The 14,964-nt window shown below is 39.8% G+C and overlaps 1 protein-coding gene across 2 annotated transcripts in view; it reads left to right on the top strand.

Moving 5' to 3' along the window:
• The window catches only part of pdzd2 (PDZ domain containing 2), an 82,514-nt gene that overhangs the window by 54,390 nt on the left and 13,160 nt on the right, over positions 1 to 14,964 (top strand). For both annotated transcript variants that reach the window (XM_030059634.1, XM_030059635.1), the window contains 12 exons: positions 1,365 to 1,513; positions 2,207 to 2,326; positions 2,780 to 2,894; positions 3,011 to 3,084; positions 3,708 to 3,930; positions 6,567 to 6,684; positions 6,934 to 7,066; positions 9,629 to 9,716; positions 9,966 to 10,069; positions 10,539 to 10,704; positions 10,943 to 11,868; positions 12,048 to 12,192. In XM_030059634.1, the coding sequence (XP_029915494.1) occupies positions 1,365 to 1,513; positions 2,207 to 2,326; positions 2,780 to 2,894; positions 3,011 to 3,084; positions 3,708 to 3,930; positions 6,567 to 6,684; positions 6,934 to 7,066; positions 9,629 to 9,716; positions 9,966 to 10,069; positions 10,539 to 10,704; positions 10,943 to 11,868; positions 12,048 to 12,192 (2,361 nt within the window). The remainder of the gene's footprint in view (positions 1 to 1,364; positions 1,514 to 2,206; positions 2,327 to 2,779; positions 2,895 to 3,010; positions 3,085 to 3,707; positions 3,931 to 6,566; positions 6,685 to 6,933; positions 7,067 to 9,628; positions 9,717 to 9,965; positions 10,070 to 10,538; positions 10,705 to 10,942; positions 11,869 to 12,047; positions 12,193 to 14,964) is intronic.

Below are 14,964 nucleotides of genomic sequence, written 5' to 3' on the forward strand. Positions count from 1 at the left end.
ACACTCTCCATAACATTTCTACGGGGAATATATTTATACACTGAAAAACTAACAATCCAAAGATTGTGTGACAACAAAACTGGTGTAAAATTAAAATTAACACAGAATTTTGAACCTCTCTTTACACCTCAGTTAAGATTTTACTCTAAACCTAGATTCAATGTTGCACCAAAACATAAAACTGCAATTTAAACTGTGACATTAACTTTCAGTTTAAACCTGAGGAGGTTTAACTTTTAAGCCTTCAAAACCTGAGCAAATTCACTTGATTTCTTTCAAAATCATGGGAAAAAAGGATTAGCAAATAAGCAAGAAATTACCCCAAAATTAGCAAGGAATTAGTAAAAAGTTAGAAGAAAATTACCAGAAAATAACCACAACATTACCCAAAAATAAGTATTTTTTTCTTATTTTTTTCTTAGCAAAACATTCTTGGAACTACCTAGCCCCACAAAAAATCACCAGAAAACTGTATTTATAAAAATTAAAATATATGAAAAGGCCAGATTAGAACTAATCTTAGGTCAAATTATTCCTTGCTGGTGCAATGCAGCTTTAGTACCACGGTCCCTAAATGGTAACGGGACATGTTTAATTTACCAGAGATGTTTACAACTAGCCAACAGTCAGGTACAGTAGACCAAGGACAGTTACTAATAAATCCATAACAGGTCAGGATATAATGGGACAAAAACAAACAAACATCATCTTCAATCCAACTGATGGAAACCCGTTTGATATTTTATATTTACTGCAAAATTTCTAACACTGGCTTAAAATCTCCTTGATATTTGGATGGAAATGTGATTGTGAAACCCAACAATTATGAAAAATGATGGTGGTCAGGCAATATGTAATAACTGTGGCAGGTCTAATTACACAGACACAGGCACTCAGTTGTGTTGTTCAGTGTGTCTTATGTGTACAGTGAAATGCACTAACCAGTCACACTAACTTAAATTACTTTCTTTAATTACTGCCCTTAAAAACAGAAACGGGTGTCCCAATCAACTGCTGTCCCTGTTGTGGTGTGCTTTGTGGTTTTATATACACAATGATAAATGATACAACTCCTGTTGTATGCATTGGTGCATTGGTGCATTCTCAGAGATACTATTTATCAGAAATGTACTGAATCCTGATGTGTGTAGAAATCTGTCAAATCCAGTTTGCTGTTTGCAACATATTGCGGAATCTTCTGTAGGTCTTACCGCTAATGTTGTAAGCAAAACCCCTAAAAATCTAAAACAGACTGCAGGTTTTCTGTCTTTAGCCTTGAAATGCAGTGTGGCTAACTGTGCCTGACATAAATGGAAATATTGTAAATATCACCTGCTGTGAGGTATGCTTGTTTATTGGGTTAGGTGGGGGCAGTCGACTGGAGTCAGTGGGCGAGGATGATGAGCTGATGGTGGAGAATGATGAGACCAGCTGTGACATGGTGGAGAAGCCGGCGCCTGGTCGACGAAAGCACTCCCTACCACAACAGCTTGACACTACTGGAGTGCGACAGGTCGGTGGAGGCTTCACTTCTTCAGTCTTTATTCAGTGAAAGATTCATTGTAATGTGCCAATTGGTAAACCTCTGTGTAGTCTTCACATAGAGTGCAAACATGTATGAAAAGACATGCATTCTTCCCGATATCAGTGGTTCTTAAATCAGCTTTTATTATTGATCAGTGGGCCCAATGAATTTCTGTCATTTCAGCCTACACCTTGTCCCAGTGTATTTGCACTTTAAGGAGGCATGATGGCTCTTTGCAAAGGGAACGTCTCTTTTTGCTCTGCTTTTCAAATGCCTGGCTACAGACAACATTTCCTTCAGAGAATAATAAAGATTGATTGTGAGTCAAGTGAACTGAATTGAACAGACACACATACTGGCAACTGATGCCCTCATATCTTGCCTGCCTTGGTAAGTATGACAAGGTTGGCTGTGCTAATTGCTGTGTTAATCAGAGGCTAATGGAGAATTTGAGACAAAATGAAAGGAGACAAGCTCCAGAGCGACTATCTTTATCACAAACGTCAGGTAGCAATATTCCATTCTGCCTATCAGCACCATATTGAACACTGATTGGTACTATTCTACCTAAAAAGAAAACGAAACTTGAAAAATCACATAACCTGATGTATGTGTTGTTTTAAGTGTTTTGTTTTTGTTAGATAAATTGCCTGACCCTTATTTTTCTTAATCTTGCTTTAGGAATATCAAATAATTAAGAAATCAGCTCGTTCCCTGAGCACTGTTCAAGTGGAGTCGCCATGGCGACTGGCCCAGCCATCCATTATCTCCAGTATAGTCTTGATGAAAGGCCAGGGCAAGGTGAGTGGACACTTCTGACAAGTAGACATACATAAGCCTCAGTTCTCTTTCAAGAGGATGCTATTTGTGTTGAGCTCACATATCACATACATATGTGCTGGTTCAAATGCTCACTCATGTAATACATGAAAAGCTCACTCCAGTCTCAATTCACAAACTTCATCTGTTACAATTTTACAATACTGGTAAATAAATAAGTAATGCATGAATCATGATGCATTAAAGGGATGGTAAAAATCAAGGATTTTATTTAGTATTATTCTTGAGTTCTATCTATTTGAGAGTTCCTTAAAGTCAGTAACTAATAAAACAGGTAAAACTTTGGCCTTTCCTCTGAGCAGTTTTGCTAGAGAAATTTCGGGTATACCACCATCATGCGGAGAGCCTTTTCTTAGACATGCTGCTGTCTGTTTTTCATTGAAAAATGATGTTAATCGAGACTGACATCTTTAGGGCCTGGGCTTCAGTATTGTCGGCGGGCAGGATTCAGCACGTGGTCGGATGGGGATATTTGTCAAGACCATTTTTCCTAATGGAGCTGCGGCAGCTGATGGACGACTGAAAGAGGGTAACTTCTAGTTTTCACTCATGTTTCTAAAGGGCATTGAGAGAAACATGCATTTCTTCTAGTTCTGCTCATCTAGGACTGCGTCTGTCTCTCACCTTCTCTCTTTTCTCTTGTAGGAGATGAAATTCTGGAAGTGAATGGAGAATCTCTCCAAGGACTTACACACCAGCAGGCCATCCAGACCTTCAAGGTGAACTGCCTCTTTGCTTCACTCCTCCATTCAAGACCTGATTTAAAGCGATCAGTTGTGACGGTCATTTCATCTGATAAGATCCTGTTTGAGTTTTAATGGAAATGCTGATTGCACCCCTCAGAAAGTAACTTAGGAAGAATTGTTACTGTTAGAAGAACATGATTAAGTTTTGGCAGTTAGTTTTTGTTTGAGTTTACCCATTAAGAAATCAAATTGAAAACAAATGACCACGGGAAAAAAGTGGGACATCATCCATCAGTATCATTATATTGCTGTATATCTGGATAAAAACATTGTTGCTGAAATGTGTCAGTAAGCCATTGTGGATTTTTAATTTTTTCACATTGCATAACTCATACCTTGGCATTTATTTCATAGTGGTCCTTGTTATTTTCTCTAAACATATTTACCTTTTATGTTAACTTAAAAAAAAAAAAAGCTAATTTTCGTGAGTATAGACCAGTAAACCAATTAAACCACACTTCCTAAAGAAGACTCGTAAAAAAAAATAATAATACAAATGTGACTGAGGGAAACTTGGTGGTGTTTGTGCTTGCCAAGATCAAAGCTAAACTTATTTTCAGGCAACTCCCTACATTCTATGTACATTTTTCCTACAGCAACTAAAAAAGGGTGTGGTGACAGTGACTGTTCGGACCCGCCTCCGCAGCCCTAGCTTGACACCTTGTCCAACCCCCACACTCCTGAGCCGCTCCAGCTCACCCAACTCCAACACTAGTGGGGGAACACCAGTACCAGCAGGATTCGAAGATGTTGATGGCCGCAGAGGCCCAGGTCCTGGTCCCAAAGATTGCATCATCATGGAGGTCACCCTTAACAAAGGTCAGTGGAATTCATGGTAGATCCATTGCTGTCCAAGTTGTTGTTGTGCTTGAGCCTCTGTCGGAGGTGAAAGATCACAGGAATGGAAATGTGAGAGGAAGGGGGCAGTGTGAACTTCATTTAATTTACATTTTCACTTGGTATTTTGACAGCCCCAAGCTCTGTGAATTTTTGAAAGTGTGAAGGGCTTTCAAAGAGCTTTCAAGATCCTGCAAACTGTACACTCCTTAGGCATAAGTTTCTTCTGAGTGGCTGGTATGGTATATTTTTCACAGCAGGCTTAAGTATCATTGTTTGGACTGCTGTCTTTGAGCTTAGAGCTCACTCACTGCTGAGACTTAAGCATTAAGCTGAAGTGACAATAATAACAGTCAAGCACACCCTCTCGTGTAATAATGCAATTATACAACTATTACCAACAAAATAAAATGTATAATCAAAACGTACTCATACTGTGGGCATTTTGCTCTCAAAATATCAAAGTTTTTTTGCTAATATTGTCTCCGTTTCAGCGGAAAACATGAGATCTGATGTTAACTAGTCCTTGTCAGCCAGCCAACTTGGGCTTATCATGTTTTCTAGACATCATGATTCCCCAAAACTGAATAAATACCACACATAGCAACATAAAACTGCTTTGTTAGCTCAATCATGTCGTAACTAGAATATCCGCTGGAAAAAATATTTTTTTCTGATAGTTATACTTCTGCCAACTTCTCAGTCATTTTTAATCTAACAGGTGCCGTGACAACGACTCAGCAGCACAGCTGATCTTTATCTAGAACCAACTTATATGAACAGTTAAATTTTAAATACAGGCTACTGCTTTCCTGTGTTGGCGCCAGAAAAAACATCTATCTTTTAATAGACTCACCGGCAGATGTTTTATTTCAGCTGGGGGTGTGTCACTCCAATTTAACGTCAGCTCCTATTAATGTGGCTAAGCAGCAAAAGTAACAGTAAGCAGTCACATTAAGGCTGAACAGAGTTATATAATTTCAACCCCACCTTTCAGGGGCTTTTGCTAATCACCTTTTCAGGCTGTTATCAATTTACCTCTGAAATAAAGGCAACAGTTTTCACAGATGTGTTGATTTATTAAATGTTCATTTCAATATATAGATGCAAATAAACTGACAAATTAATTAAATCAATGGCCTAGGCAACTCATAAAGAATAAACAAATGAATAACGATTGATAGGCTGATTAATAACTGATAACATTAACACATTAATAACAAGAAAAAAGTTATTATATAGCCTGCACATCTCCGTGGAAAATCTTACAGGTACTGTCCGTGGTGCTGACTCTTCTGAGGCATTTCATTGTCTTTATTATAGAAATTAAAGCTCCATAAAATTCACAGAGGATCTTGTTTAGCTCTTCTTTACTTAAGTTGAGAAATCAGCTGTTTGCCCGGTGTTTGTCAGGTAGTCTTGTAGAAATTTGACGACCCAAGACGTTGACCGGGCCGTACCAGCTTCATTTCTTGACCTCTCTAGCTGATCTAGCTCTTCACTCGTCACTCTTGCGTATCTCTCCTTTTTCTCTTCTGTCTTGTCTTCCTCGTTCAGCCATTTATCCAAACTTAGGTTGCCAAAGTAATCAAAATTGACAACAAAACGGTCCATTATGCAGGCGAACAAAGTTGACAGCGGCTTTTGATGTGGGTTTCGGTGAAACGTTTTGTCTTGCCATGGAAACCACACAGACCCGGGCAATAAGATATAGGCGGAGTGATATTTTTGATGAGTTTTTTTTCATTTGAGCACATTCTAAACGTCTGATTGACCAATCAGATTGCTCGGTCGATCTAAGTGTTGTATAATTAGATTTCACTCTTACTGGGAGTCCCCATTGGAAGTGAAACATGAGCAAGACATGAATGGTGTGAAAGCATGTCATCCAAACCACAATGACTCAGTCTTTCATAGTTGCAATCTGCACAGACAGCTATTTAAACCGCACAAATATCCCACAGTATGCTGCATGTGATTTGAATCTATTAATTGTACTGATTGATTGAGCAAGGCTGCCATTCTGTTTCACTACACGAAGATTCCCCTTACTGGCTATGGTTGATGTTGAAATAAGATCAATGCTCTTACAGTGATGTGAGTGTGCTCATTGGGAAAAAAACAACATAAAAACACATGAATTCTGATCTGAGCATTCATACCGCCGTCACATCGCTAGCAACCAGAACTGACTTACGACTGCATATAAAACTAACCCAAATCAGATTTGGTTTACATATGTTTTTCCAGTATCAGTGGGTTATATGGGTTTTAAGCACCTGAGGGTTATGTGTGATAATTGGGGAGGCTTTCTGAGTAGCAGGTTCTTCTTTGGCTCCATGTGGTTGGCACATATAATGGTAGGAAGTGTCCTGCTGAACTTTCTGTTTGACCTTTTGGCTGACCTGCAGGAACGAGGTATGGGGCCTGGACTGGGATTATATCATTGTTACATTAATGAATGTTTAGCATGTTTGGCAGGAGAACAGGTTTGGCATGTATCTAAATGTCTGTTGTGATAGTGTGGCCTCCGACCTCATTTGTGCTTTTCCAGTGGTGGCTAACTCTTTTTGGATTCGAATGCTTCATTCCATTACTGTTCATGTTGATTTTTGCAGAGCCTGGTGTTGGGCTGGGCATTGGAGCCTGCTGTCTGACCCTGGAGAACTCAGCTCCTGGCATCTACATCCACAGCCTGGCACCAGGATCTGTGGCCAAGATGGATGGCAGGCTCAGGTACGTCCCAAAGAACGTGGGTGAATTTGTTGCTTTAAATCAAAAGTGAGTGGTATGGACAAAATATATCTAGCAGGCCAACTAGTTTCCACACCGCTGACTCAAAATGCAGTGGTGTGTCGGCCCAGTTAGGATTTATTAGTCATTTATGAGTCAGATCTATCATCATCATCATCATGTGTTTGTGCATTTATATTAGGATATCTATAAGGAAATCTTTTGTGCTGATATATTTGCTTCCATGTCTAGTCGTGGAGATCAGGTATTGGAGGTGGACTCGGTCAGTCTTCGTCATGCCGCTCTGAGTGAAGCTTATGCCATCCTCAGTGAATGTGGCCCTGGACCAGTTAGCCTTATTATAAGCAGACACCCCAACCCCAAGGTAAGAGTACTCCACATCTAGCTAGTACTGGGTAGGACCAGAGATTGTCTTATAGGGAGATATTCCAAGTCCCAGGATTTGTGTTTTCAGCTCCAAGGGACGAGGCAGAGCACTAAAACTTGGCTAAACAGAATAAAATGAACATAAAATGGCCGTCAGTGGACCTTTTCCAGAAAACCAGTTCTCTAAATGATCAACTCCACATACACTAAATCATAGTGGAAATGTTCTGAAATTGACATAATTTTACAAACATGGATTTCACATCAGCTTATAGTCTTGGCGTCATTATAAATATTGGACCATGCAGCAATGACCATAATAGTACAGTTACTGGTAAATATTTGGAATCAACTGTAGTTATCATTTTAGAGCATTTAGCCCCATTGACCACCATATCTTCTACTTTGTTTAGCAAGCTCTCACCACTGCCCCCAATGGCCAAAAGACAGTACTGCTCTCTTTTTTTCTGTCCTAGAGTGGTCAATGGGCATGGTTTGGCTTTCTCTCCATATAAGCTTTGGTAGGAGTACTTTTATTTTAAGAAAAAAGAAAGAAAAGAGAAAAGAATTGCCAGAGGTTTGGATTCAAAGAGATGCTAGCTTTGTTCCATGGGGATCTTGATGCACATCGCTAAGATTCACCTGATGCCAAAGATAAAAGATCAAAATTGAACAGAAATCAGTGTTCAGCTCTCAAACTTTATCCTACTGGAAGTCTCCATTTGAAAATAAATAGACTGGACCTGGTCACCAGCAGTAATGGGTCATCAGTACTAAGGGGCATAATGTGAATCAAGAAAAGATCCAAAACCAGCCTGTACCATAGACACCAGGCAGGACAGATCCAAGGCAGTTTTTCCTTTGTTCAGTCAACCAGTTTTAAGTGATTTTGTTCGCTCCAGGTGCCAGGCAGCTTAACTAGTTGCAGCTGTGTCTTGACATTTTGCAAGTTGTTTTTATAAGCCCCTATTGAAATATGCCATTCATAATTATGATACATAAGTCCTTTTAAATGTTTTATTTGCATAACTAGTTATTAAAGAGATGGTTTGTTAATAGTGACTTCATGTGGTTTATAAATGACTTCTAAAAGAATAACATTAAAATATTTGTAATCATTTACAAATGGGTCATTCCATGTCATTTCAACAAATGGCCCATGGACTTGGGTCTCAAAAACTTCTGAAAAATTCACCAATTGTTCCTTATTTATCCAATAGGCACACTGTAAAAAATTTAGTTTGCTCGGATGGATACATTTTGAGATACGGCCAATTTAGTGAGGGGGTTATGGGCCAATGAAAATCTGACACGAAAACTTTTTTTTGGATTTGGAGAAGCTGCCATCCAGAAACCGATGCATATATCTGACTAACCATCAATGCTTTGAACAGTCCATGTATGTATCTCAAAGCTCTGAAAAAATCAAGAAGCTGGGGCATATGCAAAATTGTTTTCTGAAGGCCCAAACATGGTCGACCATGACACCTGTAATTTTTTTTTTCCATTTTTGAGATGCTGGCATGCCTACCAGTTATGATGTATGACAGATGTTTTTGTATATTCTGAGAGAGTATGTGGGGGTGTATTATTGTACCAAATTTCAGTATCCTATGTGGTGTAGTTCCTGAGATATTGACACCTGAAAATTGAGGGAAAATAAGGACGTGCGAAAATCGCACCAAAATCGACACATACTCCCCTCACTTAATTGGCCGTATCTCAGAAAGTATTCATCCGAGCAAACTAAAATTTTACAGTGTGCCTATTGGATAAATAAGGAACAACTGGTGAATTTTTCAGAATTTTTTGAGACCCAAGTGTGTGGGATGTCCTGAAAATTTGGTGAAATGACATGGATTGACCCCAGTTAATCATTGGTCAGTTGATTATAAATATATTACAACAGATAACTATTCTTCTTCTTCATTATCATTATTATTATTATTATTATTATCTACATTGCATCACAAATAAAAAGTTGCACAAAAAAAACAACCTAAAAACATTAAAGGAAGATGCCAACTTTTTGCCACTCATCTCCTTCATCGTGTGTTGCAGATAACCTCAAGCTAGTTTTTAAAATACCATTGAACATTTACAGTGTGTTCAAATGCACAAAGTTATTAAAGTGAAAACGCTACAAGTCCTTGTTGCACGTAGCATTGTACACTAATTTATTTGCTAAGACATTTGTTTGTTTCTTGAACAGTGTGCCTCAGCATGCTGCCTTATTGCAGGGGAATGAAGTGTTTTTCATGCTGTGATGAAATGATTACAGGTCAACTATATGTGATGTAGTATGAGTTATGCTTGAGCAAAAGATGTAAAACATGTTTTAGTCCATCTTCAGTGGTAATTAGGTTGCACACATGGTATGCTCACAGTCCACATCCACATGGTTGTAGATGTCATTAAGGTGTGTGTGGACCCAGCACCACCTGGTGGTTTATTTCAAGCCCTTCGTCACCTGAAAAGCAATCAGTTTTGACTGATACATCAGTTTTTATGAGTCGATACATCAGGTTGTATGAAACTTGTGCATTTTGTCTGTGCCCAGGTATCAGAGCAGGAGATGGACCGTGTTATAGCTCGATCCACACACAGGGACAGTATGAGCAAAGATGGACACTCATCTAACACTCTAGGTCTGTATATCCCTTTCCCCTCAATTTACACTTGCATAATGTTTTTACAAGTTATTGTAGATGCTAAAATGCTTCATTGTCACAGATAGACAGTACTCCACTTTACAATCAGTTTACAGTTCAGTTTACTGTTAAAGCAACATCAGGGGTTAGAGGAAGTTGGTAGGCATGGCCTTGGATCCAAATTGAAAATGGTTGTTTTGCTCTGGGTATTTGAGCTCATCAGGTTTTGTTGACCTGAACCTGCAGGTCTTCCCTCAAAGAGTCCCTCCCCAACAGTAAAGGCCAAGCTGGGAGAGGGTTCCCCTGGTCTCAGCTGGACCATGAAGAGGTTCCTTGAGCCTGCCAGTAGAGTAAGTATCTCATCCTTTACAGTCCCTAAAGTAGATCTGGTCATCTTGCTTTTAATGATAGTGTAGTGTTTGGTTTGGTTCATACTCTAGTGTCCATTTAAAATATTTGTATTTTATTATGGATTTTATTGCTGAGTTTGTGGTGACTCTTTAAAATGTGAAATTTGAATTTTTTTCCATTGGAAAAAATATTTGATTAGATTGGAAGACATGAAACAGTGCTTATGGGAAGACTGGGACGTAGCACCAGTAAATATAATCAGATACCAAAAAAGGGTTAAAAATAAGAAAAGATTAAATTTAGGTTATATGACCATCCATGACACTGCCAAAAAATACAATAGGACTAAAGTCAACTGCAAGTGAGCATTAAAACAAGGATAACGTTAATGTTGAGGCAGTCTTAGTCTTCTTCCTCATCTTTTACTCTTCACTTTGTCTTTTCTCCTGTTATTAACCATCTTCACAGCAAGGGTCCCTGAGCTCAGAGACAGAGCTGTCTCAGTACTTCTCCCAGGACACTACAAGCCATTCATCCCTGTCTGAATCCATGTTGATGGACTCTACCGGTGATGACATGTTCCACCTGAGGAGCTGCAGTACCTTAGTGGATGACCCTTCCTCACAGCCACATGGTACAGTGCACACATTCTGACACTCAGTGTCATCTTAAAGGGACCCAGCAAAAAAGATAGAGATTTCATTATTTAGTGTTATTCTTCAGTATGATCTTCACCATCCATCAAGATTTTGGGTTCTTTTAGAGTCAGTAACTGTAATAAAACAGATTTTAGGCGCTGCATTTTCTACAGTGTTATTTGAAAAAAAAGCTTCACGAGCATGTTTTTCTCAGTACTCCTCTCCTTTTAACAGGAGCAGAGGCTGGCCTTATGTACCACGTAACACAAGGCAAGACATCTGACCCTCTGGAGCACAATGTGGAGGCAGTGTGCCAGCCCGGTGTCGGCAGCAGCCCCACCTCAGTTCGGAGCCCACTTCTCCGCCAGCGGCGAGTGATGTGCTACGAGGATGAGACCAGCAACGATGACGAAGATACTGATGACACTGAAAGCACCGCGCCTTTCTGCAGGCCAGCCAATTCCAGGACTGTTTCCTCCAGTGATGCCCGGGCATCCCAGTTACCTGAAAATGACTCCGGAATTGTAATTGGTACATCACTGGAAGTAGATGAAGATAGCCAAGACAGCAGAAATTTGCAGAGGGACAGAAGTAGTGATGTGGCCACACTACTCTACAGTAGCTTGCTGGAGTCCGAGGAAAGTGCCACCATAAATTCAGGTTCTGAGTCACCCTTCATGCCCATTCGCTGCCCCTTAAACCGCGAGGCAGGGGTGGCAGCCAGCACGACCTCTGGGTCTAATAATTTGGCCATCAAGAAGGACATGAATCGAGATGGTGGACAAACTGAATCGAAGCGCTCCCCCAAGCTAGAACACAAAGCGGTAACACGGGTCAAAAGCATGATGAGCGTTGAAGCGCCCAACGTTCCTCAGCAGCTGAAGCACAAAGGTGATGAGGCCTCTCCGGGTTTGGCCTCATTCCAACCACCATCCCAACCAGCACAGTGTGGAGGAATGCTCCCCAGGACCTCAGGTTGGCTGGTACCTCATCCCCACTGCAGGAAGGGGGAACCGAGTGAATTGGCAGGTGTTTGTACCATTGACACAGTGACCTTGAGGAGAAGTGAGGAGGAGTCGTTCGGCCTTGACCTGGAAATCAAATCATCCCCTCTGAAAGTAGTCATCACTGGGTTAAGGCCTGGAGGGGCTGCAGAAAGGGTATGTCCTGTCTGCTTGATCTTTATGTCATGCCAGTGTTAGCTAACAGATAAAATAGACTCTTTATACTGTAGATTTCACCTCATTTGATCATGATAGCTGGAGTTATTGAACTGGTGCCGTTGCTCAATGAAATCGTTTTTGTGTTTTGTCCCTTTATTGTGCGCTCAACTTTGTAGGAATCTGAAGGCAAACTGAGTATTGGAGATGAGATTGTGGCAATTGGAGATAAACAGGTGTGCTCATCCAGTTACCAGGAGATCTGTGAACTGATGCACAACCTTCCTCTGATGCTCTCCTTAGAGGTCAAGAGGCCAGTTTCAGGTGAGCCCTTGCTTAATGGCACTGTCAGTTATTCAACATCAGAGTGCAAACATTTTGATAATCCAACTTTGAGGTTTTTGTATTGTAACTCAAAATTTTAACCAAAAGCCTATGAGGTGTTTTTTGTGTAACATTTTCTAAACCTAGTGTGCAGGAGTGATTTCAGAAATGTGGTCACTTGATTTATGAGCTGGCCCGGAAAACAAGGCTATAAATCTTTACTTTGGAAGAGATACCTTTTAGCAGATGTAAGGTTTTAACACAATAGTAGTTTGCTGCTTTTTACTATTACATCCTCGAATTCTTTAGTCATACTAATATCATCAAAAGGTAAACTAGACTGCAGAATCCATTGCAAGATTTAGTGTTCATTAGGGTGTTGACAAAGTACTGACAGATTCCAGTTTGCTACCTTGCTTTCCCTGATATTTGGCTTTGAATATTAATGCATTAATTTTTTTCTTTATTTGTGAAACTGACACAAACTGTCAAAGTTGATCAGCACAACTGGCAGAAAATCAAATGAAATGGCTTTTTGTCATATCCAATTTCTACTGTCACTTGCTGCTAGATAGGCCTGGCATTAGGCTTGGGTGAATGGACGGATATATTGGTTATCTGGAATTGTCTGAGTCTGTGATGATCTTTAAGGTAGACCAGCTATTTTGATTTTAGTGACATTGTCAGCCGCTCGTAAACAGAGAATGGAGAAATGCCTGAGTCTTTCCTGAGTTTTGTTGGCCTCCCAACCCCCCTCCCACACTTCAGACCTGGAAAATATATTGGCAGTCACTGGTAAAAGGGCTGATGGTTGGCAATGTGGGAAAATTTTGACATATTGTCCAACCCTACCTGGCATAGCTTAGATTTAAGTTTAGAGTAATTGTGCTGCTGGCAATTGTAACCTCTTCCACACAGCTTTAAGGCAGAAAGGATGGCGTGCCTCTGCAAAATATTGAGAAATATGTGAATCACCCCCATACCTGATTATTTATGACACCATATTTGACTCTTGGTTTTAATCACTGTTGCAATAGTCACTCATGTCTGTCTCCACACACCATCTCCAGTTGCAGTTGTAAATCTCAAACTCTGATTCATCTGTAAGCAAGAGTGTTTTCAGTCTTCAGCAGTGAAATGTTGGTATTCCCTGGCCCACACTGAAAATTGCTGCAAATTGCTGCTGTCCCATTAGGTCAGCAGTTTGCCAGTCACCTTTTGACTAAACTTGTACAAATTGGATTAGGATGTTCTTTGTTCAGCTTGTTCTCTATCATCGATACAGATGTTCTGTTCTCTTCTGTGATGTTAGTTTGATACGCTTGCTTTCAGATGTTATGGCCACTTAATGCCTTACCCTATTATGGATGAAAATGACTTAGTTGTGAAAAGCCCTGACATGCTTTATGCTGACCCTGAAAAACTTAAAATATGTCTGCAAGTTGGTGTTGTAATAATTTATCAGCACTTGAGAACAATTTGGCTGGTTCACTCTGCAAAACACTTACTCTAAAAGTAAAATAATCTTGCAACAAACCTGCAACAAACTAAAGTTGCAACAATCACTCAGGAGGAATTAGTTGTTAAAGGACCAAAATAATTCAAACTGTTTCACAAAAATGTTCATGTGTTAATTGAATAAAATATATGATGTGAAAGCAGTTTTTAAGAATCTTACTAAATTGTGTGCAAACAAAATAATTCAGATATATTTCAGTTTCATACAACCATGTCTTAAAGACCTGTTTGTGTCATTCCTGAATAATGTACTCTTACTAATGCACTTTTTGATAAATGATGAAACAGTTTATGGTAGTGGACTCAGACCCCACTGTGTACATAGATGTATACATACTAGTTTTATCTCTTACAACATCCAGTAGACCCTCACATGGCTACTAAGTGTTGCCATTATCACTGACACTATTATTTACAAAGCAGACATAGCTCTAACACTGGAACAAAATCCCCCATCACTTCTCTAACCAGATGCCAATAGGTAGGTCCTTTTAAAGACTTAGCTGTGTTTGCCATTGTGAGTACTGAATGGAAACCATGACCTAGATCTGCAATGAATAGAAAAGTGTGTCTTTCCCTCAAATGCTGCCTTAAGATGTAGGATCAACCTTCCATTCCTGGCAGTACCCTTCACCTCCCCTGCAAGCATCCGGTTTTGTGTCCATGGTGACTATATTATTCATTATACCTCTAGTAGCTAATGGTAGTTACCTTGTAGCTCCCCCTTTTCCTGTACACTTTGCTTTTTATCAGTTTAATATTAGGCCCAGGACACACTAAGCCAACTTATGCAACGAATGCCAAACAAGACAGATGGTTAGATAGATCACATTGTGTCATCTAATGGTGCCTGCTAAAAAGTGTGTGTGAACACACCACAACAGCAGCTGTGAACATGTGTCCATTCTGTAATTTTTCATGCCAGGAGGGGGCAGTAGTCTCAAAAACATCAACCTGCAGCCTCAGGATCACTGAAAGATAAAGAAACAATCTTTAGCCCTTCTTCTTTTTCATGCCACTTTGAATCTGTTCAAACAGTTTTCATGATATGATTCAAGAATACATTTGATGAAAAGTAGCAACTGGCACTGCTCAGCCCTTGCAGTGTGTGAGCCACCTTTTGCAAAACTAGGCAGACATCAGAAGGTGTGGTTTGAAATAAGACCAGTTGGAGATGTGTTATCAGTTTGAAGGCAAAGTCTTGTTTTGGTCTTAATTGTTTTCACTTTCCTTCTTTTAATTTTGTAGAACTGT

Source organism: Myripristis murdjan, chromosome 9 (genome assembly GCF_902150065.1).
Source record: "Myripristis murdjan chromosome 9, fMyrMur1.1, whole genome shotgun sequence".
NCBI classification, from domain to species: Eukaryota; Metazoa; Chordata; class Actinopteri; order Holocentriformes; family Holocentridae; genus Myripristis; species Myripristis murdjan.